Source organism: Sylvia atricapilla, chromosome 28 (assembly GCF_009819655.1).
Source record: "Sylvia atricapilla isolate bSylAtr1 chromosome 28, bSylAtr1.pri, whole genome shotgun sequence".
Taxonomy (NCBI): Eukaryota; Metazoa; Chordata; class Aves; order Passeriformes; family Sylviidae; genus Sylvia; species Sylvia atricapilla.
In genome coordinates, this window is record NC_089167.1 from 4,543,362 (window position 1) to 4,568,590 (window position 25,229).

General features: G+C 44.3%; 1 protein-coding gene across 1 annotated transcript; it reads left to right on the forward strand.

Annotated features, from left to right (window-relative positions):
- The first annotated feature begins 3,288 nt into the window (after positions 1-3,288).
- Positions 3,289-25,229, forward strand: LOC136372508 (zinc metalloproteinase-disintegrin-like NaMP). The gene is made up of 24 exons (XM_066337105.1): positions 3,289-3,371; positions 5,943-6,043; positions 6,648-6,724; positions 8,498-8,576; positions 10,303-10,379; positions 10,849-11,044; positions 11,506-11,568; positions 12,176-12,247; positions 12,885-13,054; positions 14,222-14,306; positions 15,438-15,568; positions 16,233-16,410; positions 16,790-16,879; positions 17,685-17,880; positions 19,518-19,620; positions 20,176-20,332; positions 20,952-21,032; positions 21,547-21,625; positions 22,015-22,105; positions 22,448-22,547; positions 22,825-22,887; positions 23,133-23,210; positions 24,192-24,254; positions 24,336-25,229. Exons 1-24 carry the CDS (start codon positions 3,323-3,325, stop codon positions 24,366-24,368), a joined length of 2,412 nt encoding a protein of 803 aa, XP_066193202.1. The 5' UTR covers positions 3,289-3,322; the 3' UTR covers positions 24,369-25,229.

A 25,229-nucleotide genomic window follows, 5' to 3' on the forward strand; every position in this document is an offset into this window, starting at 1 on the left:
AAATATTTGTGATGAGGTTTCATTAGTCAGGCTCAGATGACAGACTGTGACCTGATTAAATATACAGCAAAAAATAACTCAGCTGGTGCTTACTGAGGTAGTTTTAATCATCGTTTCAGTGAGAAAATATTATATTTACTTTACATTAAAGCTCGGTAGTACAAACAGAGCCAGTGCTGCACTTAAGCTGAGGAGCAGGTAATGAGCAGCTGGAAGGGAGGGGACTTTTCCAAACACTCAGGTCTAAAGCAACTATTGGATCATTTCCTCAACAAAATGCCAGAAAGTAAAATATTGAGGGCTGGTAGTTGAGGAAAAGGAGGATTATTCACTTTGGGAATGTGTGAGACAACAGAGGTGAGCACAAGGAAAAGCTTTATGTGAAGAAGAGGTTTTAATGAGGAATGGAGCTTATCCAAGAGGAGATCCAAGGTCCTGGAAGGCCACAGAAAGTGTTCTGTTGGCTCCAACAGGTTTTGCATCACTCTGGAAGGGGAGAGGAAGGGCTGGGGCTCCAGGGAGAGGCAGGCTGTGGGGACACTGGGATGCAGCTGGGAACAGATGGAGGAAGCCAAAGGGAGCAAAGGGCTGGAACACAGAGGTGAAGCTGAGTGCTTTTATTGCTATTATTTTTTATTTCTATTATTCCTGAGAAAAACAACCTGCAGGAGAGCTGGGGATGGAGCCTGGGAGAGAGGAATGGGGGCAGGAGGAAGGCATATGATGGAGCAGTGAGGCCATGGAGCCATGGCTGCTGTGCAATCCCACAGCCCTTGCCCTGCTCCCAGAGGAACAGGAGGAGGGCTTGGGGCAGAGCTGCTGAGCTGGGCCAGGGTGGATGGGGGCAGCAGGACCAGGAACAGAACCAGGAAGGCAACCAGGATCTGAACCAGGCATGGAACCAGGAAAAGAACCAGCATCAGAACCAGGATCAGAACCAGGCACAGAGTCAGGAATGGAACCAGGCACAGAACCAGGAATGGAACCTCAGCTGCTCAGCTCTGTCTCCGGGGTTCAGGGTGAACATGGTTCTCCTAGAGGAGACTTTGTTTACTCATGAAGATCCCTGTTTGGTGCTTCAGGACCTTTCCAAACCTGACTCAGCATGAGCTTCAGGATAAGGCAGAAGCAGAGAAGTGATTCACACACTAATTTTTTCTGAACTCTGCCAAGTGCTTCACATATAACTCCTTTTACTTTCAATCCAGGCAGGACTTGTGCAGATCCTAAGTGTAGGGGTGAAATTCATCCTTTGCTGCTTCTTCCTTTTGATTACTCAGAGAGAACGTGAGTTAAAAACACCAATATTCATTTACCAAGAATTGGACAAACTTGCCATCCAATTTTACCCTCCTCTAAGAACATGAAAACTGCTCACTTGGACTTTGCCCAGTTGTTTAGTGGACTCAAAAAATCCCAAGGCAGCTGAGACCTTAGGAACACCCCTGTGAGCACCTCCAGGGGAAGAAACCACGATCAGATTATTCCGGAATCGCTGGAGCAAGGGCAGGAACATCAAAAGCTTCTCCAGGCACTGAAGGAAATTACATCTCATTCCCTTTCAAGTCTCCTCAAGACCTTCATCACCTCCCATTCCCTCCTTCCTGCCAGCCCTTTGTTGGGATGGAACTCTCCCTTCCATCCTGCTGGAAAGCACAGGCATTAACTCAGGAGATGGGGACGGTCACACATCATTTTCACCTGCATCATGCACAGAGAATGAGCTGAGATCAATGCTTGGTCAGCAGCCACTTGTTTTTAAAACCAATTGTTCATAGTGATTTCTCTTAACTTTTTTTTTTTTTTTTTTTTTTTTTTTTTTTTTTTTTTTTTTTGAGAGGTGAGGATGCAGTCTAAGAATGCCCAGCTTATTTTTATTCATAGAACGTTTAAAACATTGAATTGTCCACCCTCCATCTCCACAGAATTTAAGGGCACCAACCTAAATTTAATGACAGGGCTCCTGTCTGATTTTGAGCAACCAGATGAGCAATCACCTGGGTGGGCAGATGTCCAAATCCTTCCCAAATTCTTTCCATGGAGGCCTCTTTAATAATCTGGGATGGCAAGAGGAGTTGAAATATTTGACTGAAGTGTCCCAAACAAGCAGCTGCCAAAAATTAGCACCACCCTACACTTAAAAAACCCCCATCTGTTTGCAGCTCTCAATCTGTCCCAGAATGTCTAGAGATCTGGCAAAAGTCTAAGAGGAAAATTTGGCTTTAAAATATTTAGAAAATCAGAACTTTTCAACAGAGAAGCAGTTATTTACTAATGCTTATATTTTTAATAATTTTATATAATTTTATATTTATATATTTTACTTTTAATGGCAGTATAATTCCCCTGTAGATTTATATAGATATATTTACTCATTTATTAGCATAATTTTATATTTACTAATTTATTACATAAATGATGAATATATAAATTAGTGTGCCATGTGTATTGCTGACATTGTCATATATGAATATTAATTCATACCCAGATGATTCATTCCAGTTCTCTGTAACTCCAATTTTAACCCATGAAAAGTTCACCTTCTCTAAAGCAGCTCTGTATTGACACCAGTGGACTGAGCAATTTTATTACTCCTTTCTTGAGTCAGAAGAGAAGAACTGAGTCAATGGGGTCATTTTCTGTCGGAGGATTTTGGAATATTATTGGACAGAGCTCACCTGGATCATTCACTGTTCTGCCTCCTTTATTTAATCACCTGAGCCCGAAGCAAACATTACTAACAGGGATGACAGGGCAGCAAAGGCTCTGTTCAGTGTTTATTCTGTCAGTGATTCACTGAGCAGATTCAGGGGTAAATACTCAGAATTAAAGCACACCTCCAGCCCTGCTGACCTGTTTTACCCCAAACTTCCCGAGAACTCTCCCATTCCTTGACATTCAACTGGTTTTATTCCAGCTTTTATCATCCAGACCACGGACAGATGGAATTAGGAGCAGCCCAACCGTTCTGTAAATCAATGACAGCTCCAACCCCCACATTTATTGATTTATTGATTTTTTGCTTTATTGATTTATCGATTTATTGATGCAATTCATTCTCTTTCCCCCGTTTTCAGGGAAGTGATCCCGAAGCAGTGATCGATCCCAATCCTGATGTTTGGGGCACGACCCGAGCAGCAGGAACTCCCCTTGCTGTAACTTTCTGTGACTTGGGTATTGTGCAACACCTTGAGCAAACACTTCCTCCTGCAGGAGCAGGAATAAAGCTGAACCCGTCCCTGCCTCTCACTCAGAGCCCAGAGCAGCTCCCGGGCTGGGAACGCCACATTCCCACCCCACGCAGCCTTGGCCACCCCACAGCATGAAAATCCTCCTCATTTCTGCTCTTCTCCTGCGTTTCCTCCAACAAGGTACTGCACTTTTCTTTTTCCTTTGTTTTAGCCCTTTACCTGTTTTTGCTATGGATAACGCTGTATGAATTTTTAATTATTAACTGGTAGATAATAGGGAGGAAGAGCAAGTTAAAGCCATTGGGAAATGGAGATTGGGGTATCTGGGATTTTCTGTTCCAAGCAATTCTCTATAATTTTGTCATTAGAGCAGCATTTACTTGTTTGAAAAGTGGCTGTAAATTGCTTAAAGACCCACAACTGGTTGGTTTTGTGAGCCACTAAAGCAATATTTACCCTGCAAGTGAGAGGCCAATTTACCCAATCACACAAATTTATCAGCATTTTGACCACAAAAACCCCAGATTTTGCATGAATTCAATAACAACATTACCTGATTTAAAGTATTCCATTACAATATTACCTGATTTAAATTAAATGAATTTATCTGCATGGTACTTCAGGTTATATCAAGTGGCTCTACCTGAGCAGACCTCACTTTTTTTCCCCCACAATTTCTTTCAATTCCTGTCAAAAGGGAACAGAATTTTTCAAGGCTTGGCCTGCACAAACAAGCACAGGATTTATATCCATAATTAAACATATAGTTAGCATTCAGGCACAAATTTATCATTTGTATCTTTGTGCAAAATATCTAAAAATATCTAAAAATGTGCACATCGTTAAGGTGTTATCTTTTTTCCCTTGACAAAACCACAACCTCATTGTCAATAAAATTCTCCCTCATGATGATTTTTTTTTTTTCTGGTTGAGGCCCTTAGAAAAGCACACAATTATTTATTCCTTATTACAAATTGTTGTACGAGGCCCAAGGAATTCCTTTCCTCCTTCAAAGCTCGAGACAAAGCCTGAAGGTAGCAAAGACAATGCACTGATTAAAAAAACTCCCTCGAAGAAAGGATTCATTCCAAACAAAACCAACCAGTTTTCCTCGAGATTCTGTCTGGATCAGACTGCAGGGAAGGGATGAGTTTAGTCCTGAGCCGCCCTTTCAACCTCGCCTTAACTTGAACTCTCTGGCCTGGAGTTGCACAAAGGGTGTGGAAAGATAAAATTGGGGATCTCTGTTCCCAGAGGCCTGGAATATTCCTGGGATTACAACACAAGGACACATTTGAGGCCTGTGGAGAGAAATCTGGAAAAGCAGCAGATTTTTTTTTTTTTTAATAAACATAATTGATTGCTTAAAAAAACCCATAAACCAGCATTGTGAGTGGCAGTAGTAAAGTTACACCTGGTAGCTGCTCCCAGCACGTGCTCGGTGTAACAGCTCAGCTGACACAGGATCCATCTGCACCATTAAATCAACATCTTTATCAAGATACCAGCTTTGCCTTGCAATTACTTTTGGAAAGGTTTGAATCAAATAAATCAGTGATGAAATAATGGATCTGTTTGTTTTACTGCAACAATTTGCATTAGGATGTGCTCTCCTGCTCCAGAGAGAAAATTACAGTAATTGGAGGCCTCTCTCCTGGAAAAACCTGGCCCTGGGGCAGGAATTACCATGGGAGGTGCTCTGTTCCTTGGTTTTTGTGGGGTTTTTTGGCTTTCTGGACAGCTTAGGGGTTTTCTTGTTGTTGTTAGTTTATTTTTTAAATACAGGACCCCAAGAATTTACCAATTCAGATGAAATTTCCTTTTGTAGGAGATTGAAGAGTTCAGGGGTATCTAAAACCTGCTGTTGCCTTGGTGGAAACCAACACATCTGTTGTCCCACCCTGCTTTCCCAAAATCTGGCCCTCAGCTGCCAGGATGAACCCCAGAGTGTGCCCATCCCTGCAGGGCAGACCCCAAATTAACTTTGCTCTGCATTTGCTGAGCTTCAGAGCAGAAAACAAAAATAAATTCTTTTTATCAGCCTTGAATTTCTTCACTCGGCTCTTTACAGCCACTGCAGACCTTGAGAGACCACTCAAAATGGGTTCTGGGAGTTAAGGAACCTCCTGCATTCCTTGTACCTTCAGTATTTTCCTAATTTCTTGCCTATCTCCCATTATTTTTTTACCTGGCCACGTCCAAATGCCTCTCCCACCCTTCTACTGTCGTTCCTTTAACCCATTCAAGAGGTAAAAATTGCAATTATTTATTACCACCCTCTCCTAAAGTTCTGCCACAATTATTTGCCTACCAAAGGCTCCCAAAGCAGGAATCTTGTTTTAAACCTTGTATTGTGTAAGTTTATTTGCTGATGCAGTGGCAGTCTGGGCCTGTCTGCCATGTGATAAGGTTTAGAGATGGATGGCTCATTCCACAAACCCAAATCCATTAATTTAGGTCAGAGGGAAAAGGCTGCACTGGCATGGCTGGGCTGGCCTGTTGGGACTTGAACGGCTCAGAGCTCAGGAGAAGAAACATAAAGGGAATTGCAGGAAATGTTTGGACACCTGGAAGCAGCCAGGGAGGGGCAGCTCCTCCAAAATCCAGGATGTGTAAACCTCTGGTGTTGGGTCACACGATGGAGGCAAAGCAGGGGAGAATGAGGTGCTGCAAGAACCCCAAAAGAATCACCTGGCCAGCCATGAAAATGGATGTTCAATTAACTAAAATTGCATTTTCATCAATCCCCAGGGAGCAGCAGTTGGAAGTTTTCTGGGGCCAAGCAGCATGAAATAGTTTATCCACAGAAACTGCATGTGGTGCACAGGAGAGCTGCAGGAACAAGCTCAGAGGTAGGAAAGGAAATCATTCCTTGGGTGATCCTGGGAGAATGGGGAAGGATTTCTGGAGCAAAAACATCCTTGGGTTTCAAGGGTAAGAATTTGGACAAACATTTGCTCTTCCAAATGAAAAAATGTGGAGAAGCAACGCGGTATTGAGTGAAGAGGAGCTAAGGAACCCCTCAGGCCACCCGTGGCTCTTCTGAACTTGAGTCATTGCAAAGATGTGAGCTTTGATACTACTCAACTTTAATTAATCACCTGTTTTTAATAATTCATTAATAACTTGAGTATTAATTATTCATTAATAACCTGTGGACACTTTAATTTGGATTAAATGAAACCAATAATCAAGTCTGTGCAATTCCAGAGGGTGCTCTGGAAGTGTCTGAACCCAAACATCTCCTCACGTAGGATTTTGGAGGTAGAAATTAATTTGCCAAGTCAAATTTGCTCCTCTAATTAAAACCCCTCAAACACAGTGACCTCCTGCTTATCCTGCTCCTGTCAGCATCCTTGTTTTTGGTGAGAAGAGGAGGAAAAGAACATGGCTGGCATTCCAATAACACCACTGGTGAGGCCAGGAGCATTTTCTGACACTGAAATCTGTTTGCAGAGCAATTACGATGAATCAGTGAAGTACGGGATCAAAGCCAATGGGGAGGAAGTGGTGCTGCAGCTCCAAAAAAATCGGTAGGTTCAGTACAGCTCTGTGGGCCTGATATTTCTAAATCTAAAAAAAAAAAAATTTAGCCTGCTAGCAGCTGCTAATTTTTCCCCAAGGAAAAAATTCTCAAGAAAATTTCTTCTTAAAAACAATCTCGGCAAACAACTCTCCTTTCTCAAAACAATCTTTCTCCAGGTAGTGTTCTGCTGTTTTTCTATTTTAACCAGTGGAATTAAGGAGGTTTCTATTCACCAATCATGTTAAGTCTGTATCAGAACACCTTATAAAAGGTAGTAAAAATTAGACAATAAAAGCCTTTTTTTCTATGCTCTTTGCCTTCTGAAATATTTAGAGTCTCTCATCTTCGTTTCATGTCCTACTATGACACAGCTCTACCCTTATTCCTCTCTGGGAGCCACTGCAAGGTGTTCAGGATGCCAAAGGAGTTAGAGCCCAAAAATGAAAGAAAATTAGAGCCCAATGGCAAGGAAAGAAAAGGGAAAAGAAAGAATCTTGTCGCTGTTTTGGGAATTTGGAATAAGTGCTTGGAGTGAGGCATTGCCATGATGGAGGGACTTCCCCTCCTGCTACCTCTGCTCCCCCATTTCTTTCCCAAATTGTTAAATCCAATACGTATTTAATAGATTTCTATTATTTCACAAGTTTTCTGTGGCCATGAAGAGTCTGTGGATTATAGAATTGTAGCCTGAGGGGACAGGACAAGGAGGATGGTTTTAAACTGAGTGAGAGAGGGTTTAAATGAAACATCAGGAAGAAATTCTTCCCTGTGAGAGTGGGGAGGGGCTGGGATGGAATTCCCAGAGGAGCTGAGGCTGCCCCCTGGATCCCTGGAAATGTACAAGGCCAGGCTGGGATAGTGGAAGATGTCCCTGCCCATGGAACTGGAAGAGCTTTCAGGTCCCTTTCCACCCAAACCATTCCACAATTCTGGGACAGACTCGATGATCTTGGAGGTGTTTTCCAACGTTAATCATTCTGTGGTTCTATACTCATATATCCCTGTATTATAGATAGATATAGAGATGGATAAATAATAAACAAATAGATAAATAGGTGTGTATCTATATATAGATAAATATCTATATAGATATATAGATATATAGATACGTTGATACAGATACCTTAGCACTATTTCTCTTGGACCTGGAGTAACCAAATATAAACCTGGTATTGACAAAATCTTCCTGGAAATTGAAAGTCTGGCTCCAGAAGAGCATTAACACATGCTTCTGTAGGTCTGGGTTAATGGGTGAATTTCCAGAGACTGTGCAAATACAGTGGTGCCAAAAATAATTCATGTTAAATATAGGCTGTAATTAACCATTTTAATCTAATCCAAATATTTGGAGTAGGGGGGAGTGAAATGATGTACTAAATCCTGTGCTTTGAAGAGAAATGGAATTGTGGAAGTGGAAGAGCTGCCCAAACAAGAGTCACTGCAGATGTGCTGCTTCCAGGAAGACGTTAAAAGGGGGAAAAAAAAAAAAAAAAAAAAATCAGTATGTAATTATACATTTGCACCCAGATCTGCCAGGCAATGTTTTCATCCCAGGCTTTAATTGCTTTCTCCTTTTAGGAAAGCCTCTTTGTTTGAGTCAGGATTTATGAACAAGCAGAATTCCCCCTCCCTGCAGCTTTTGATTCCCGAGTTTCTCCGATACTAAGAATAACCTGAGTAATTGTTTGAATTCCCCCCATACTCCGTGTGGTACGTCACCACCTCATTTCTACACGGCAACAATTCCCTCGGAATAACATCTGTGCTTGGCTCCCTGCAGGAATCTCCTGGCTGCGGATTATTCTGAAACGCTTTATTCTGCTGACGGCCGACAAATAACAACAACTCCTCGCATCAAGGTAACACAGGAAAATCATTTTCCCCTCTAGCTTCCAGTCTTGAGGTCCACAGTAGATTCATGGATTTGTGAAATAACAGGAGAAATGAGACAGGAAAGGTTTGAAATCCAGGTTCGAAGCCATTTAGGGTGGCTCTGAAGGGACAGAGAACACAGGAAAATATTTTTTCCCTTTTGCTTCTAATCTTGAGGTCCACAGGGGATTAATGGATGTATGAGATAATGGAAGATATGAGACAGAAAGGAAAGTTTTGAAGTCCAGGTTTGAAGCCTGGATTTAGGGTGGTTCTGAAGAAACCGAGAAGTTGGGATTGGTCACTTGTGCTTGTTGGGAACCGGCTCCACGATTTGGTTGCCAGGAAGGCACCACCACAGTGGCTGCTGAACAATTTCTGGGTCTAATCCCAGCCTTTGGTCGGGAGCCGGGGCCATCCCAAAGCTTCCAGCCTCCCGACTTTTCCGTGTAGACTTTGCTCCTCCTGCCCAGCCCCGGGAGCTGATTTGTGCCCCGATCCCAGGCAGATCCCCAGCCTGATAAAGGCCCATTTCCTCCCGGATCACGTTTCCAGGCACGCTCTGGGCGGCTGAGCCCGGCTGCCTCCTGAGCCCCGGCAAATCGCTTCTGCTCCTGCGGACAAGCGGCACTTGCTGCAGAAGGGATTCTTTAATTCGCTGTGCGCTGATCTTCCCCAAAGTTCTCCTCCAGGCCCATGAGATGTGCTTGAACAACACAATCTGGAATTCCAAGTCCAATTTTGTTAGTTAAGAGAGATTGGGAGGATTCTGAATGAAATAATTGTGCATAAATAGCTCTGGGGTGGTGGATTTTTTTTTTTTTTTTTCTTGTTGCTCCAATTATTTCCAGTCTCTGAATGAACCCTGTGAAAAACCTGGATAAAGACAGACTCAAATAACCCTACCTGTGCTGAACTGGGAATTCCTACCCTGGGAATATTGGACTGTGATCAGGAGTTTTTCCTCTTGTATCCCCAAAGGAAGGAGATAAATCCTCCGCTTTTCCCCAGTAACTTTCCCTTCATGGATGTCTTTATACCCATAATAAAGTTGACATTTCATGGTAGAAGACAAATAAATGATAAAGTTAAACCAAAATCCACCAGACAACAAAAGGCCCAGGGAATGAATGTTTGGATAGAGATTCTTAAGAATTCAGGAAAATGCTGTGGGTAAAACCCCTCAGTGACTGTGAAGTCTCTTTAAACACAGAAAGAGAAACCTTCAATCCTTAAGCCAATTAAGTCCCAAAACTGTTTCCCCTACCCAGGTTTAATATAATACCTGTATTTTAATTTCACTGAAATTAATGAATTTATTTGTTGGGTAATTAAAGAGCCTTTCTTTGAAATTTGGGCTCAAGGAAACCATTTGTTGTGGACTTTAATTGATCACAGCCCAGCAGTGTGTGCTTCATTTGGAGCAGGGAGTGGGAATATTCTTATTTTTCTGTGCTGTGCATTGATCAGAACCCAGAATTGTTGGCTTTTGTCACAATTTGTGTGTCAAAGGATAAAAATAATGGGTCTACAGCAAACATGAAAATGGCCATGAACCTTTAAAATTCTCTTTGAGCATCTCCTAATGGGAAACTTCTTCAATAGTGCAGTTTATGGTAACTTATAGATACTTTTATTTGTTTTCTGGAATCCTTGGACCCAGTGGAGTCCATGGACACCCCAACCTGACCCTGGAATTTTTGTTCCCACCAGGATCACTGTTACTATGGAGGCCACGTGGAGGGGGATGCTGAGTCTGTGGCGAGCATCAGCACCTGCACAGGGCTGAGGTGAGATGGGGTTGGGCCCCAAGAGCAGAATTCTGGGATAACTGTTCCAACAGGAAAGAATCAGGATGGAAAGAAGTCATGTGAGCTTTTATTCAGGCTTTGGAAATTTGCTTCCCAAAGAAAAACAGAGGGAGACAGAAGAAAAATAGTGACTCTTAGTTCCTTACAATATTTCAGTTTTTTACCTCAAATTGGGATGAAAACATCTTTGAATTTCCTATTGGAACAAAATCCACTTTTCAACTACTTCTGTCAGCACAAACCCCCCCAAATTTAAATCAAATTAATTCCTAACCCAGCTTCTCTTTGACCAAGAGTCCCCAAATCTTCCCATTGACTCAGTAATTAATTAATTTCTGCTTCCAAAGTGTTGCACGCTGCCTCAGGCTGCAGGAATATTCCCAGGGTCTGTATACTCTGGATAAAAGATGCCTTGATCCAAAACCTCACATTCTAACTCATTTTTTAGTGGCTATTTTGAGACCCATGGCCAGAAGTTCCTCATCGAGCCCCTGGGAGCCTCAGACAGGGATGAACACGTGGTTTATAAATACGAGGCCCTGAAACAAGAGCCCATCAAAACCTGTGGGCTGGTCAACAACTCCTGGGAGCAGGACTCCAGTGACCCCATCAACGACATCTTCAAATCCAGCAACAGCCCAGAGGTAAGGGTATGGTTGTGCCATATAAAAAAAAAAAAAAAAAAAAAAAAAAAAAAGAATTTGTTGTCATTGGAAAACTCTAAAATAGCACAAATGCCACTCAGTCTGGTGGCACCTCCTCTAAGAAGCCGTTTAAACACAGGGAAGTGGGGTCAGATCTTAAAAACCTGAACAAAACTTTCCAAATCCGAGGTTTCAGTTGAGTTAAACCCTCCTGCCTTTATTAACCCAGTGCATCTGTGCACCTTTAACACCTAAATACCCATGAATATCTATTTTACCTTCCATATCTGAATTAAAATTTCAATCGCCAGCCTACTTCTTATCTTTTAAACCCCAAAGCAGTCTCTTCTGAATGACCTTCCCAAAGAAATCTTCTCAATAATTAATTAACAGCTTTGAAACTGCAGAGGTTGGGGTTGGAAATGCTCTTAAAAGTAATTTAAAATAAATTATTCTTTCAGATGAGATCCTATCTGAAAGCGAGGAAGTATCTGGAGCTCTACGTCGTTGCAGACAAAGCTTTGGTGAGTTTTGGAATTATTATTTTCTGTTTGATCAGCTCCACAGGAATTTTCCAGGGTATTTAAGCTTGTATTCCTGGGCTCCTGCAAGAGCTATGAGGTTACTCTGAGCCTGGCTGGGAAATGGGATTTTTAAAGGGGATTTAATGTAAAATTCCCACCTGGAGATGACAAGAATTCAGAAAAGACTTTGCAGTGCTTGTCCTGTTGAAATATCCTGATTTGGAAGGGGATATCGTGAACTGGAAGGGAATCTCCTGAGTTAAAGGGAAAATCCTGATTTGGAAGGAATAATCCTGGGCTGGAAATGAATATCCTGAATTGGAAGGGAATATCTTGAGCTGAAAGGGACCCACAAGGATCATTGAGCCCAACCCCTTCTCTCCACCCCACACAGAAATTCACGTTTTGGAAGGGGCTGATATTGAAACCCAGCATCTGATAAATCCTACATCAAGTGTAATTTTTAGATGAAATATGATTTTAATATAAAATATTATTTTTTTTATACCTGGCATGGTTTGTAAATCGATGTACTGTGGGATATTTATTTCCTGATAAATCCCCTTTTCCCTCTCCTTTTCCTAACACCCCGTATTTGCCTTTTCAGTACAAGAAATACAATGAAGATGTTAAAAATATAAGACAAAGGATATTCGGAATAGTCAACTACATCAACATGGTGAGTGCAAACAAGTGGCAATGAAATCCAAGTGTTATGTAAATTTTTTTTTCCATTGAAAGTCATTGAAATCCAAATTATTTAATTTTTTTTCTATTGGAAACCATGGAAATCCAAGTGATTTATAAATTCTTTCTATTGTAAACATCATAATTTTTCGATATTACATGTAGGATTGAATGAAAACTCAACTTTATGGTAATTTATTCTCCTGTTCTTTGCTTTCAGATATGAGACTTTTAAATAAGAATTATTTCTACTCCTAATTTAATTATTTATACTCATGTTTTAATTATTTCTACCAAGATTTTAAGATATTTTCTAATCACTTGACAAGTGAGCGATTGTTTCAAAAAGAATAAATTAATTCTTGATTTCTTTGGCAAGACAAAATTCTTCCAGAATTGCTGGAATTTTCAAGTTTTTTAACCCCATTTTAAAGGTGTATGAAATAGGGTGGGAAATCAGATTTCCTGGTTTATTTGGTGAGACTTTCTTGGAATTCAGAGCTTGGAAAACCTTTGTTAAGTCTGGAGTGGATATTAGAGTGGAAAATTGACCCAAGTACCAGGATGAGGCTTTGTTTAATTTTTATTAGTTCTTAATTGACTAATTATTAATTAATTCTGCGCTGCAGGTGTATAAAGCCATCAGCACCCACGTGGCCCTGGTTGGGCTGGAGGTGTGGACAGATGGGGACAAGTGTCCCCTGAGCAGGAATGCGGAATTCACCCTGGACGCCTTCTCCAAATGGCGCCGGGCGGAGCTGCTCAAGAGGAAACGCAATGACAATGCCCAGCTCATCACGTGAGCCCTTCCCTTCCCTTCCCTTCCCTTCCCTTCCCTTCCCTTCCCTTCCCTTCCCTTCCCTTCCCTTCCCTTCCCTTCCCTTCCCTTCCCTTCCCTTCCCTTCCCTTCCCTTCCCTTCCCTTCCCTTCCCTTCCCTTCCCTTCCCTTCCCTTCCCTTCCCTTCCCTTCCCTTCCCTTCCCTTCCCTTCCCTTCCCTTCCCTTCCCTTCCCTTCCCTTCCCTTCCCTTCCCTTCCCTTCCCTTCCCTTTTATTCCTTAAAAATTGCTCATCAAACTCATTCAAGGCCCTTTTTACACCAAACACAATCAATACCCTTTTTATTCCTTAAAAATCGCCCACCAAACATTCAAGACCCTTTTTATTCCTTAAAAATTAGTCACCAAACACAATCAAGGCTCTTTTTATTTCTTAAAAGTCACTCACCAAACACATTCCAGGCCATTTTTATTCCTTAAAATTCACCCACCAAACTCATTCCAGGCCCCTTTTATTCCTTAAAAATCATTCATCAAACATTCAAGGCCATTTTTATTTTTTAAAAATTGCTCACAAAACACATTCCAGGCGCTTTTTATTCCATAAAATTTGTCACCAATCAGTGGCACAATCCTGACCTGGATTTCACCCATTCCCAATTCCTAGGCAAAAAACAGGGGATGGGAACTTTTCGCTTATCTAAGACTCTTCTTCTGGTTTTGCTCACTAAAGCTGAGTGTCCTGGGGACTGCAGCAAAGTGTGACAACTTAAAGAGTCATAGCATGCGGTTTAAGAGGGAAATGATTAATTAAATTTCCCTGAAAATGTGGGAAATGCCAAATTAAACCAGCTCTGACCTCACTTTCCTGTCTCGTGCCCAGAGGTCCTGACTCATCCCAGCTCTGAGCTGCGTTTGGAGCTCTTTACACTCCAATAAATGCTTTAAATCTGATGAACCCTCACAGAATTTAAGTAAATATTGAAATAAAAAGTTCTTCAATTGTTGCTTTTTTTTTTTTTTTTTTTTTTTTTTTAAATTTGCATGGATCTTAAAATTAAATATTTTATTAGCTGTGAGATTCCATCCAGAGCTGGGGATCGAAACCTCCAGCCTGGTTTGGAAAAGATTCCAGAGTTCAGAGCCCCATCCTGGATCTCACTTTGTGCCTTTTTGTGCTTCCTTCCAGAGGCCTGGACTTTGAAGGCACCACGATTGGATTGGCCTTTCTCAAATCCATTTGCAGTGATTTATACTCTGCAGGTATTATTCAGGTCTGATTCCTTTTTTATTTAATTTTTAAAGGCTTTCCAGTGTTTTTATTTTCACTCTGCCAGTGAAAAACCTTTGTGAATATTTTTGGGTTTAGGGCATTTTCAGTTCTCTGGTTCATAATTAGTCTGTAAAAATTGCCAGTCAGAGCCCTGAAAGTGTCCAAGGACCAGGTTTGGAGCAAGCTGGGATACGGGAAGGTGTCCCTGCCCTGGAACTGGACGGGATTTCAGGTCCATTCCAACCCAAACCATTCTGGGATTCTGGGATTTTATTTTCAATGAAGTGAGGGGTAATGAAAGCAAACACGTGATACATACATACACCTCCATGATGCCTATTTCATAAACATATTCACTAAATAATTAAATATAACCCAAATAGATGCTAAGATGGATTGAGCATCACATGACCCCTCATGCATCATGAGGACAATTCCACTAGAAGAAAAAAAGTCTTGTTTGTTTGTTTGTTTGTTTTCTCTGTTGTTGCTGCTTGTTCTAAAGCACACCTGTGTTGGAAGTTTAGATTTTCTGACAGGCTAAAATTTTAGATTTTAATGCTGACAGGCACTGACCCCCAAGCAAACACTGCATTTGACCTGAGGCCGTGGAAAAGGCTCCCAAAATTGAGAGACAGCCCTGGGATTGTGGGTGTGGGGTTTGAATACAAGTGTGTGATATCACAGGGTGCAAAACTTGGAGTGTAAGGGTTTGGAATATAGTAATATATATATAAAGCAAGATGGGGGGGTTGGGGTGTAGAAAAGTTCTTCTTTTTCACCTTCTTCTTCCTAGATCTGGGTGGTGTTTTTTAATTGGGTAGAAAAATCCTCATTGTGGTCCATGGGTGGTTAGTTATTGGGTTAAAAGTAAAAATAATTTAGGTGTCATTTCATAATTGGACAATTTGTGCTTAAAAGACCTTGGAAAGAGCTAGAGACAGAGCCATTTTCTACTCTGTTAGCTAGAGCTCACGGCTTGTGAGACTGTAACATAGATAGGAGTTAATAAACACCTGAGTCCAGACATGAACTCTGTCTCTCAAGTAATTAATCCCAGCTCTGACAGAAAAGAAGATAACCTACACCCCCCGCACCTGGAAATAACCAAGAGGTTTCCTTGGCTCCCCAGGACCACAACAGGAATGAGATTGCAGTGGCAGCCACGATGGCCCACGAGATGGGGCACAACCTGGGCATGAGCCATGACACTGAGGCCTGTTCGTGCAGTGACGACATTTGCATCATGACAGACACTGTCAGGTGGGTTGAAAACAGGGCTGGGAACAGAACAGGGTTTGGACAAGCTGGCAGCTTCCAAACTGGGGAAGTGGGGTTTGGGCAGTGAGGTTATTCCAGTCAAATTATTTTTAAAAATGAAATTTTTAAAAAAATGGATGAAAATCCCAGGCCCCATTGACAGATATTCCCCCACAGAAAACCCAACCCAAAACTACTTTGTATATTTAGAAAAATGTTTACACATGAGAGTGGGTTTTGGCCAGTGAGATAGTTTAAATAGTTTTTATTAAAAAAAAATAAATTAAAAATGGATGGAAATCCCAGACCATTGTCAGATATTCCCAGACAAAAACCCCACAAAAAAGCCCAACCCCAAACTACTTTAGTCACTATATATTTAAAAAATGTTTGCACCCAAGAGTTGTGGGGACAAACTGGGGCAGTGGTTTTTGTCCAGTGAGGTTATTCCAGTCGAATTATTAAAAAAATAAATTTAAAAGTGGATGAAAATCCCAGGCTGTTGTCAGATATTCCCCCACAAAAAACCCAACCCAGAACTACTTTGTATATTTAGAAAAATAGTTACAAGAGTTGTGGGCTCAGTCACCTGTTCCAACTCTCTCCCAAAGGGTGTTTCTCCTCCTTGCCTGTGCCAACAATAAACCCTCCTGTTTTCCCACCACAGCTCCATGATTCCCAAGGCGTTCAGCTCCTGCAGCCTGCAGAGCTTTGAGAAGTTCATGCTGGCTGACATGCCCAGGTGCCTGACCAACATCCCAGAGCTGAGCAGCATCGTTGCTCCTCCATCCTGTGGCAATGGATTCTTGGAGAAGGGAGAGGAATGTGATTGTGGCACTCCTGAGGTACCTGGCAATGGGATAATCCTTGGGAAAAGCAAAAAGGCCTTCGTCCAGGCTGAGTCCCTGAGATCAGATCTTGCTGAAGCAGAAATTGTGGTCATCAAATTGCTGAGCTGGGGTGTCTGGGGACATGCAGAGTGCTGGGAAAGATAAGGTCCTGGTTTGTCAGGAGGGGGTGACAGAAGAACTGAGAGTGGGACAAAGCCATCCTCAAGGCTCAGCCCAAACCTTGTGTTCCCTGCACAGCTCCCACCTCCAAACCCAGGGGTTTTAGGGAAGATGCTTCCCAACAAAGCCAAGGGCAGGTCCCAGATTTCCATCCGAGCCAGGGCCAGTGCTTTGGTGTCTCTGTCCCCAGCCCTGACTGCTGCTTCTGTCCCAGGAGTGCACAAACGAGTGCTGTGACCCCGAGAGCTGCAAGCTGAGCTCAGGAGCTGCCTGTGCACATGGGGACTGCTGTGAGAACTGCCAGGTGAGACCCTTTCCCCTTTCCCCTTTCCCCTTTCCCCTTTCCCCTTTCCCCTTTCCCCTTTCCCCTTTCCCCTTTCCCCTTTCCCCTTTCCCCTTTCCCCTTTCCCCTTTCCCCTTTCCCCTTTCCCCTTTCATCTTCCCCTTCCCTTCCCCTCATTCTTGCTGGGATAAGGCAGGAACTGATCCCCGGTGTTTAACAGCACTGACAAGGGCACTGTCATGGAATCATGGAATGTCCTGGGCTGGAACGGACATGTGGGATCATTGATCCAGCTCCTGGCCCTGCACAGACACCTCAAAATCCCACCCTGGGCATCCCTGGAGTGCTGTCCAAGCTGTCCTGGAGTTCTGACAGATTTGGGAATGTGCCCATTCCCTGGGCAGCCTGGGCAGTGCCAGAACCCCCTTGGGGAAGAGCCTTTCCCAAAATCCAACCTTTCCCAAAATCTAGCCTTTCCCTGCTCTCCAGCCTGACCCTGCCTGAGCTCCTGCCATTCCCTCAGACCCTGTCACTGCCCATCAGCCCATCCCAAACCACCACCATCAGGCCCCTCATCCTTCCACCACCTTGGAGAAATGAGCCCTTTCTTTGCTTGGCCATTTTCTCCAGGTAATAAAAGCTGTGGCACAGGAGGCAAAACCCCCGTGAAGTGACACATCCAACATGGAGTGAGACACAGCTCTTGCTCCTCGCACACCCTGTGCAGTGAGGGAAGATTTTCCTGCCTGTTTTCCCCCTCCAGCTGGGGGTTTTGTGAGCAGTGTGGAGGTGCTGGGTGCTGAGTGTGGCAATTTTCCCCCGTCAGTACAAGAAGTCGGGCTCGGTGTGCAGGGCAGTGAAACACGACTGTGACCTGGCTGAGATGTGCACGGGCCACTCCTCCAGCTGCCCCCAGGATCGTTTCAGGGTCAACGGGCACCCCTGCAACTTTGGGGAGGGATATTGCTACATGGGCACCTGCCCCACCCGGGACAGCCAGTGTAAGGCTGCCTTCGGGCCAGGTGAGTACCCTGTGACAGCAGGAAAATCATCTTGTCTTGCTCACAGCAGAGAGAGAAGGAAATTCTGCATCTCCAAATCCTCATATCCATTTAAAATCCCAGCCATTTTTAGCGTCAGAGTCACCTTTTTGGCTGTGTAATCCTAAACTGCACAAATATTCCCCATCAGCCAGGGCCACAAGGCATCTGAAGTACAACTCAGCGGCTGGAGCTTTATCCAAGAGGGATTTCAGGTGTAAACACAATTTAAATTAGGTGTAACTATGAGGGTCTCTGCATGGCAGAGGTGTGCTGGGTCTTATCTTTGTAAGAACCCAGAGGGATGGTTCTATTTCTGATTAATAAATGAAACCATTCTAATTAAAAGAGGGTACCTGCCTCAAATACTCACCATCTCAGCATTTGAGCCCCCTGCCCCCCTGTAATGAAGGTGTAAAATCCATCCTCACTCCAACTGCAGGGTGCTGCCTGCACGAAAGGTGGGTCAGGATAATGTAAAATGTAAAATATCAATGTACCTCAAGAGCAGCCCATCCATAAAAATTACCTCCAGTTTGTAGCATAATTAATGCTGGGTTTTATATTTCCCACTGTGAGTGGTTGTGACTCATGAGCTGGAGCTCAGGGCTCAGAGTGCTCTGTGCTTACAGAGAAATGGGAAGTGGGGAGTGCAATCCTTGTTTGCAGAACAAGTCTGAGGTAGCTGGGATGGAGCTGGGGAAGTGGTTTGGGCCAGACAGAAAGAGGAAATGTCTGTCCTTCCAATTAACAGCCAGATTTGGTATGTCGGATGCTGCTGAAAGCAGCATTTCCTAAAACTGAGGAATGGTTTGGGCTGAAAGGGGACTTAAATCCCATGAATGCCATGAGCAGGAGCACCTCCCACTGTCCCAGGCTGCTCCAGCCTAGCCCTGGACACTTCCAGGGATCCAGGGACAGCCACAGCTCCTCTGGGAATTCCAGCCCAGCCCCTCCTCACCCTTCCAGCCAGGAATTCCTTCCCAATATCCCATCCAGCCCTGCCCTCTGGCAGTGGGAAGCCATTCCCCTGTGTCATGCTCCTCCAGGCCTTGTCCCCAGCCTCTCTCCAGGGAATTCTGGAATGGTTTGGGTTGGGAGGGATCTTAAAAGTCACCCAGTTCCCATCCCTGCCCTGCAACCTGGTACTGGTTTGGCTTCTGCTTTCTGAGTTTCATAGAATCCTGGAATGGTTTGAGTTGGAAGGGATTTAAATCCCACCCAGTGCCACCCCTACCATGGCAGGAGCACCTCCCACTGTCCCAGGCTGATCCAACCTGGCCTTGGGCACTTCCAGGGATCCAGGGGCAGCCACAGCTCCTCTGGGAATTCCAGCCCAGCCAGGAATTCCTTCCCAATATCCCATCTAAATCTCCCCTTTCCCAGTGGGGAGCCATTCCCTGTGTCCTGTCCCTCCAGCCCTTGTCCCCAGTCCCTCTCCAGGCCCTGCAAGGGGCTCTGAGCTCTCCCTAGAGCTTTCCCTTCTCCAGGCTGGAGTTCCAGCAAGCCACGGGCATGACTGGGAAAAGCCATTTCTTGAGCAAAGGAAGGAGGTGGAATATTCCCAGTTGTGCCAGGCAGAGATCCCAGACTCATCCTGCTGCCTTTTCTCCTTGCAGAGGCCACGGATGGTGCAGCCTCCTGCTACCACATGAACGAGAGGGGGGCATACTTCGGGTACTGCAGGAAGGAGCAGGGCACTCACCTCCCGTGCAAGAAAAAGTAAGCCCTGGGGGATGGAATGTGCTGGGGTTTGGGAAGACAGGAAATTCCTGCTCAGATTAGCAGACAGAAACCAGGAACACCCGATTTTAGTGACACAGCTCCGTGTTCTGTCTGGTTCTGTCTGAAAACTGTGGAGAATAATTTCTAAGGAAAGTGGACTTAAATCATGAGGTAAGAGAGCACAGCCCCATGTTCCTTCTTATCCTGTCTGTAAACTGTGGAGAATAATTTCTAGAAAAAAGTGGGTTTAAATCATGAGGTGAGAGAGCAAAGGTGTGCACAGAGACCTGTGCAGGGCTGCTGGGGAGGATGGGTGTGTGGGTGTGCAGGGAATTCCAGGGATTTTTGTGAATTTGAACCTCAAAAGTGAAAAAAAAGCAGCTAAATGCTCATTTCTGTAAATGAATTTGTGTTTAAGACCCCATCAGCTGCTCAAACCAAGCTGCCCACACCAGCATTTCCTTGAAATTCAGGCTGCAGGAGAGACCAGCCCAGCTCAGAGGGTTTTGCTGGGAGATGTCCTTGGGGTAACAGCTCCTGTTCTCCTTCCAGGGACAGAATGTGTGGAAAACTCTACTGCTCTGGAGGGAGAGAGATGCCTCGGGAGGGGAGCCTGCTGACCTTCAGTTCCTGCAAGGGCAGCTTCCCCCGGAATGGGGAGGAGGACCCAGGGATGATCCTGGATGGAACCAAGTGTGGCAATGGCATGGTGAGTGCTGAATAACTTCTTCCTTTATCCTCCCCTCTCTTTCAGTCTTGTTTATATAATTCTCTCTTGTTTCAGTCTTTTTTATATAATTCTCTCTTGTACAAGGAAGATTTTTAACAGGGAGGACTGAGTGGACCTCAAACTTCTGCCAATCTGGTTTTCCCAACTTTTTATCCCGAACCAGCAGCAAAGCAAACAGGAATTGACCCCATTCCCATTTCCTTGGGCTTGGCTGCTGCCTCATTCCCTTTACTGACATGAAGATGTGTGGCAGCAGAAGCACAACTTTGTGCAAGGAGTTAGGAGATCATAAACCTGTTATTATATTTAATTATTTCCGTCATGGGTGTCCCTCATGGGCTGCTGTTTCCAATCTCTTCCCTGAATATTCCTGCCTGGAAGGGAGGGATGAGGGATTGGAGTTTGGAGAAGTGATGCCTGCACATCTCTGTCACTTCCCTTTCTCCAAAACATCCACATAGAAAATTAACCTCTCATCTCCCACACCTAAAGAGGGTTCGAGAGATTACCAGAGCTGTTTCTCTGTCCCCTCACAGGAAAAGTGCAAACTCTGCCTCTCCTGGAAGCTCCAAATCCTTGTGGTTTGCTCTCATTGCAGGTGTGCAGCCACGGAGAGTGTGTCCAGGCTGAGGACGTCTTCAGATCCACCAACTGCTCTGCCAAGTGCTCTGGCCATGCTGTAAGACAGCAGCATTTGATATTATTAATTTTAAAACCCCAAGAAAATGATGCAGATCAGCCTCAGGCCTCCTTGAAGACAGTGTTTAAGTCCTTGATATGAATCTGTCAAATCTGGAGAGTCAGAAAGTTTAAAAGTTTTTATGAAAAGACATCTCGCTTGATGTAACATTGATATTTTTGCCCAGGAGATGGACACAGGCTCTGAGCCATGGTATCACAGCTCTTCTCTTTTAGGTTTACTTTGGTTTGAGGAAGAGAATTCTGCTCATATTTGACCATTCAGAGACTTACAGATAAATAGATTAACTCTGTAGTGAAGCTTTCACTGCAAAAGCAAAAGGTGCATGACATCAGGCCTGTCCTTTAACACCCCAAACTTCTCATATTTGTGCTAAATTTTAGCCCAGTTATCAGAGATTAAAAAAACTCCTCAGCATCCTCACCCAGAAACTTTGTGAGCTCTGAAGTGGCTGGTGTTCCCAGCTGAGGGTGTTCCTGCTTTGTGTCCCCAGGTGTGTGACCATGAGCTGCAGTGCCAGTGTGAGGAGGGCTGGGCACCCCCCAACTGTGACAGCTCCTCAGCCCTCACCAGTAAGTGCCACACGGTTTGGAAACTCTTTTTGTCCCTGTCCTCGATGATTTCCAGATTTTAGGAACTGTTTCTATCCCTGCCCTCAGTAATTCCCAGATGTTTAAGGACTGTTTCTGTCCCTGTCCTCAATGATTCCCTGATATTTAAGGACTGTTTCCCTGGTGTTTTAGGAACTGTTTCTGTCCCTGCCCTCAGTGATTTCCTGATGTTTAAGGACAGTTTCTGTCCCCATCCTTGATGATTCTGTGATGTTTAAGGACCATTTCCCTGATGTTTAAGGACAGTTTCCCTAGTGTTTAAGGACTGTTTCCCTGATGTTTAAGGGTTGTTTCCCTGATGTTTAAGGACTGCTTCCCTGGTGTTTAAGGACTGTTTCTGTCCCTCCCAGGCATTGCAGTGGCTGCAGGGGTGCTGGCTGTCCTGGCTGTCACTGCAGTTGCAGCTGTGCTGCTCATTCGCTTCCGAGGCTTCCACAAGAGGTAAATCCTTCCCACATCCACCCAAAACCCACAAAGCAAAGCCAGGAAATCCCTGCAGAGGTTTAAGCAGAGTTTGCAATGGGGATGAGGGCAATTAGACTCTGAAAAGGAAAGAAGATGGTCCATGAGATTCATGGAGGTGTTTCCGAAATCCCACAGTTGGGAGGGGATGGAAGAGTTGAAATAGAGCTCTTGATAAATCTTTCATAATCCCAAATTAATAAAAGGAAGAAATAAATCAAGGACATGGGTGCAAAACACCAGCAGGAGTAAGGTGGGGCTTCAGCTGTTTTTTTCTTCAGTTTCTACCTAAAATTGACCATGCTGTGACATCTCTGACAGCCACCAGCCCAGGAGGGGACCCGGAGCCACCAACCAGGTGTTTGTGGATCAGGAGCAGAGCTGCAGGGAACAGCCTGTGCTGGTGCCACATGCCCAGAAGGTGAGAGCAGGGACAGCTGGGACTGTCCCCAGGACTCAAACCATCAGCCAGAGGGGCTGCACTTCCATGAGATCACCAAAATGCTGAGGGGGCAGTGCTGAGAATCCCAGAACGAGATTCCCAAAATGCTGAACGCTGGAGGGCTCTGGGTCCCCGCCTGACCCGAGGCAGGGCAGGGACACCCGGGGATAAGGACGGGAGATAAGGATGTGAGATAAAGTTGTGAGATAAGGATGTGAGATTAGAGCTCCACCTCATTTGTGTTATCTGTCCGCAGGTAATTGATAAGAAAGCTCTTCCCGTGCCTCCACCTCAGGAGAACAAACCCCACCGCCAGAGTGTGAGTATTTTTGGGGAACGTTCTGCTTCCCTGCTGGATTTTGGGAACATTACAAACCCCTGAGACAATCTGATCCCAAAGGGACATCCCTGAGCTCCAGAGCGGGCTCTGTGTTCTCAGACAGGAGCTCTGCACCCTCTCGGCCCGTTAAAGCTCTTTGATACCTACACGTTCCCAGGGAACACGTGGATACACACAGGGTGTACACAGAGGGGTAACGTCTTTTATATTCTGGTTTTTTCCAGCCTGCCCTGAGGCCCAAAGGTCCCCCACCTCCGGTTCCTGCCACCAAACCTGGCTCTTCCTACCTGGAGAAGAAGTTTGTGAGTACAACCCTGCAGCTTCCCACATGCCCATCAGATTCCAATTCGTATTTGCAGCTTCTGACTGTGATTTAAAGCAAAAATTTAAAATCCCAGCTGCTCAAAGCACAGATTTTTAGGGTAGGAGTCACCTAATCCTAAACTGCACAAATATTCCTCATCAGCCAGGGAATCCTCCAAGGCATCTGAAGCACAACTGGATTTGGATTTTAGCTGGAGTTGAAACCAAGAGGGATTTCAGGTGTAAACACAATTTAAATGAGGTGTAACTTTGTGCCTGTGAGAGTCCCTGCATGGCAGAGGTGTGCTGGGTCTTACATTTGGAAGAATCCAGAGGAATAATCATTATTAATCTATTTCTGATTAATAAATGAAATCATTCTAATTAAAAGAGGGTACCTGCCTCAAATACTCACCATCTCAGCGTTTGAGCCCCCTGCCCCCCTGTTATGAGGGTGCAAAATCCATCCTCACTCTGGTGACACAATTGCAGGGTGCTGCCTGCACGAAAAGTGGATCAGGACAATGTAAAATGTAAAACATAAAATGTAAAATATAAAATATAAAATAGAAAGTATAAAGTTTAATATATAAAATAAAAATATTAAATATTAAAATTTTAAATATAAAAACCCTATAAAATATATAAATAAATGTAAACTATAAACTATAATATTAAAATTTTAAAATTAAGAATATATATATATTAAAATTATAAAATATCCCCCTGTATCAATTATAAACCACATTTAAATCTCACTGTGTGAGCTTGAGTATAGATATTTAAATATTGGGAATAGTTCAGTGTCTTCTGAAACAGACCTGGACCCCTTGTATTTGTGTTTTGTTGCCCCCTTGCCCATGGACAGGTGGAAATTCCTGGCGTTTCCAGCAGGAAAATGCTGCAGGATGAGGGTTGCTGGGGAGGTTCTGCAGCTGCTCTGACACCCCCAGTGACATTTAAACCTCATTTTATTCCAGGTTCCAGAGAGAAAAGCTCCTCCCGTGCCCCTTCCCAAAGGCAAACCCCCACCTCCAGCCCAGGTAATCAGGGTGGGAATAACAATTCCCTGAGGAAGGGATTCCCTGGAACTGCTGGCGTCGAACTGCTCCTTTTCCCTGCAGGGTCTGAAGCCCCCCATGAACCCCAGAGTCTGAGGCTGCCCGAGCACAGCTGGGTGAGACACCTGAAGGTTCCAGGGATGATTCATCCCTCTATTCCTCCACTTTTGGCAAAAACATCCCAGACCATCTCCCTCTCCTCCTCAAGAGCTGCCCAAGAGCTGCTTGGAAAGATTTGGGATTTCAGGCAGCCAGGAACTCTGGTGGTGACAAGGGAAGCGGAGCAGAGTCACCACTTGCACTGAGGTGTAACCTGGGAGTAAGTTACCAAAGCTGCTGAGCACCCCCAGCACTGTAGGATGGGGTTGCTGCTCCTCTGCTCCTCTGGGACCAGAGAAACTGGGGCTGCTGCAGGTTTGGGAATTGCAAACTTTTTTTTTTTTTGGGGGGGGGGCGGGGTGGGTGCGGAGGTTGGCTCCATTTCTGGATCTTTTCCAGCCCTCCCTGCCCTCAGCAACACAGAGATTTCTCCTTCACGTGTGAGTCCTGGAGAAAAATAAACCTCAAGCCCTGGGGAGAGAAGTTGTGTCCTCAAGGTCTCAAGGTCTGTGCTGGGCATGAAATAATTAATAGGACACACTGGGAATGGCTCTGGGAAGGTTTTTTGGGACCAGATTCTCTCCACAATCCTTAAATTCCCTGTTGGGGATGCCATTCCCTGCAAAACATGCAAGTGATGGAATTTCAGTCCTCAGTGTGAGGAGTGAGGTGGTGTTGGATGAGGATGGATGGAGCTTCCTTCCTCTTTGGATAATTGCCGCTTTATTTGAGCCAAGAACAGATTGGAATCTCCACCTGGGTTTGATTGGGATGTAAAAATCCAGAAGTTATTTTTTATGAGCTGTAATTAATGTATTTTACAGAGATTTCTGTATTAAAGTTCTGTCTGAACAGGAA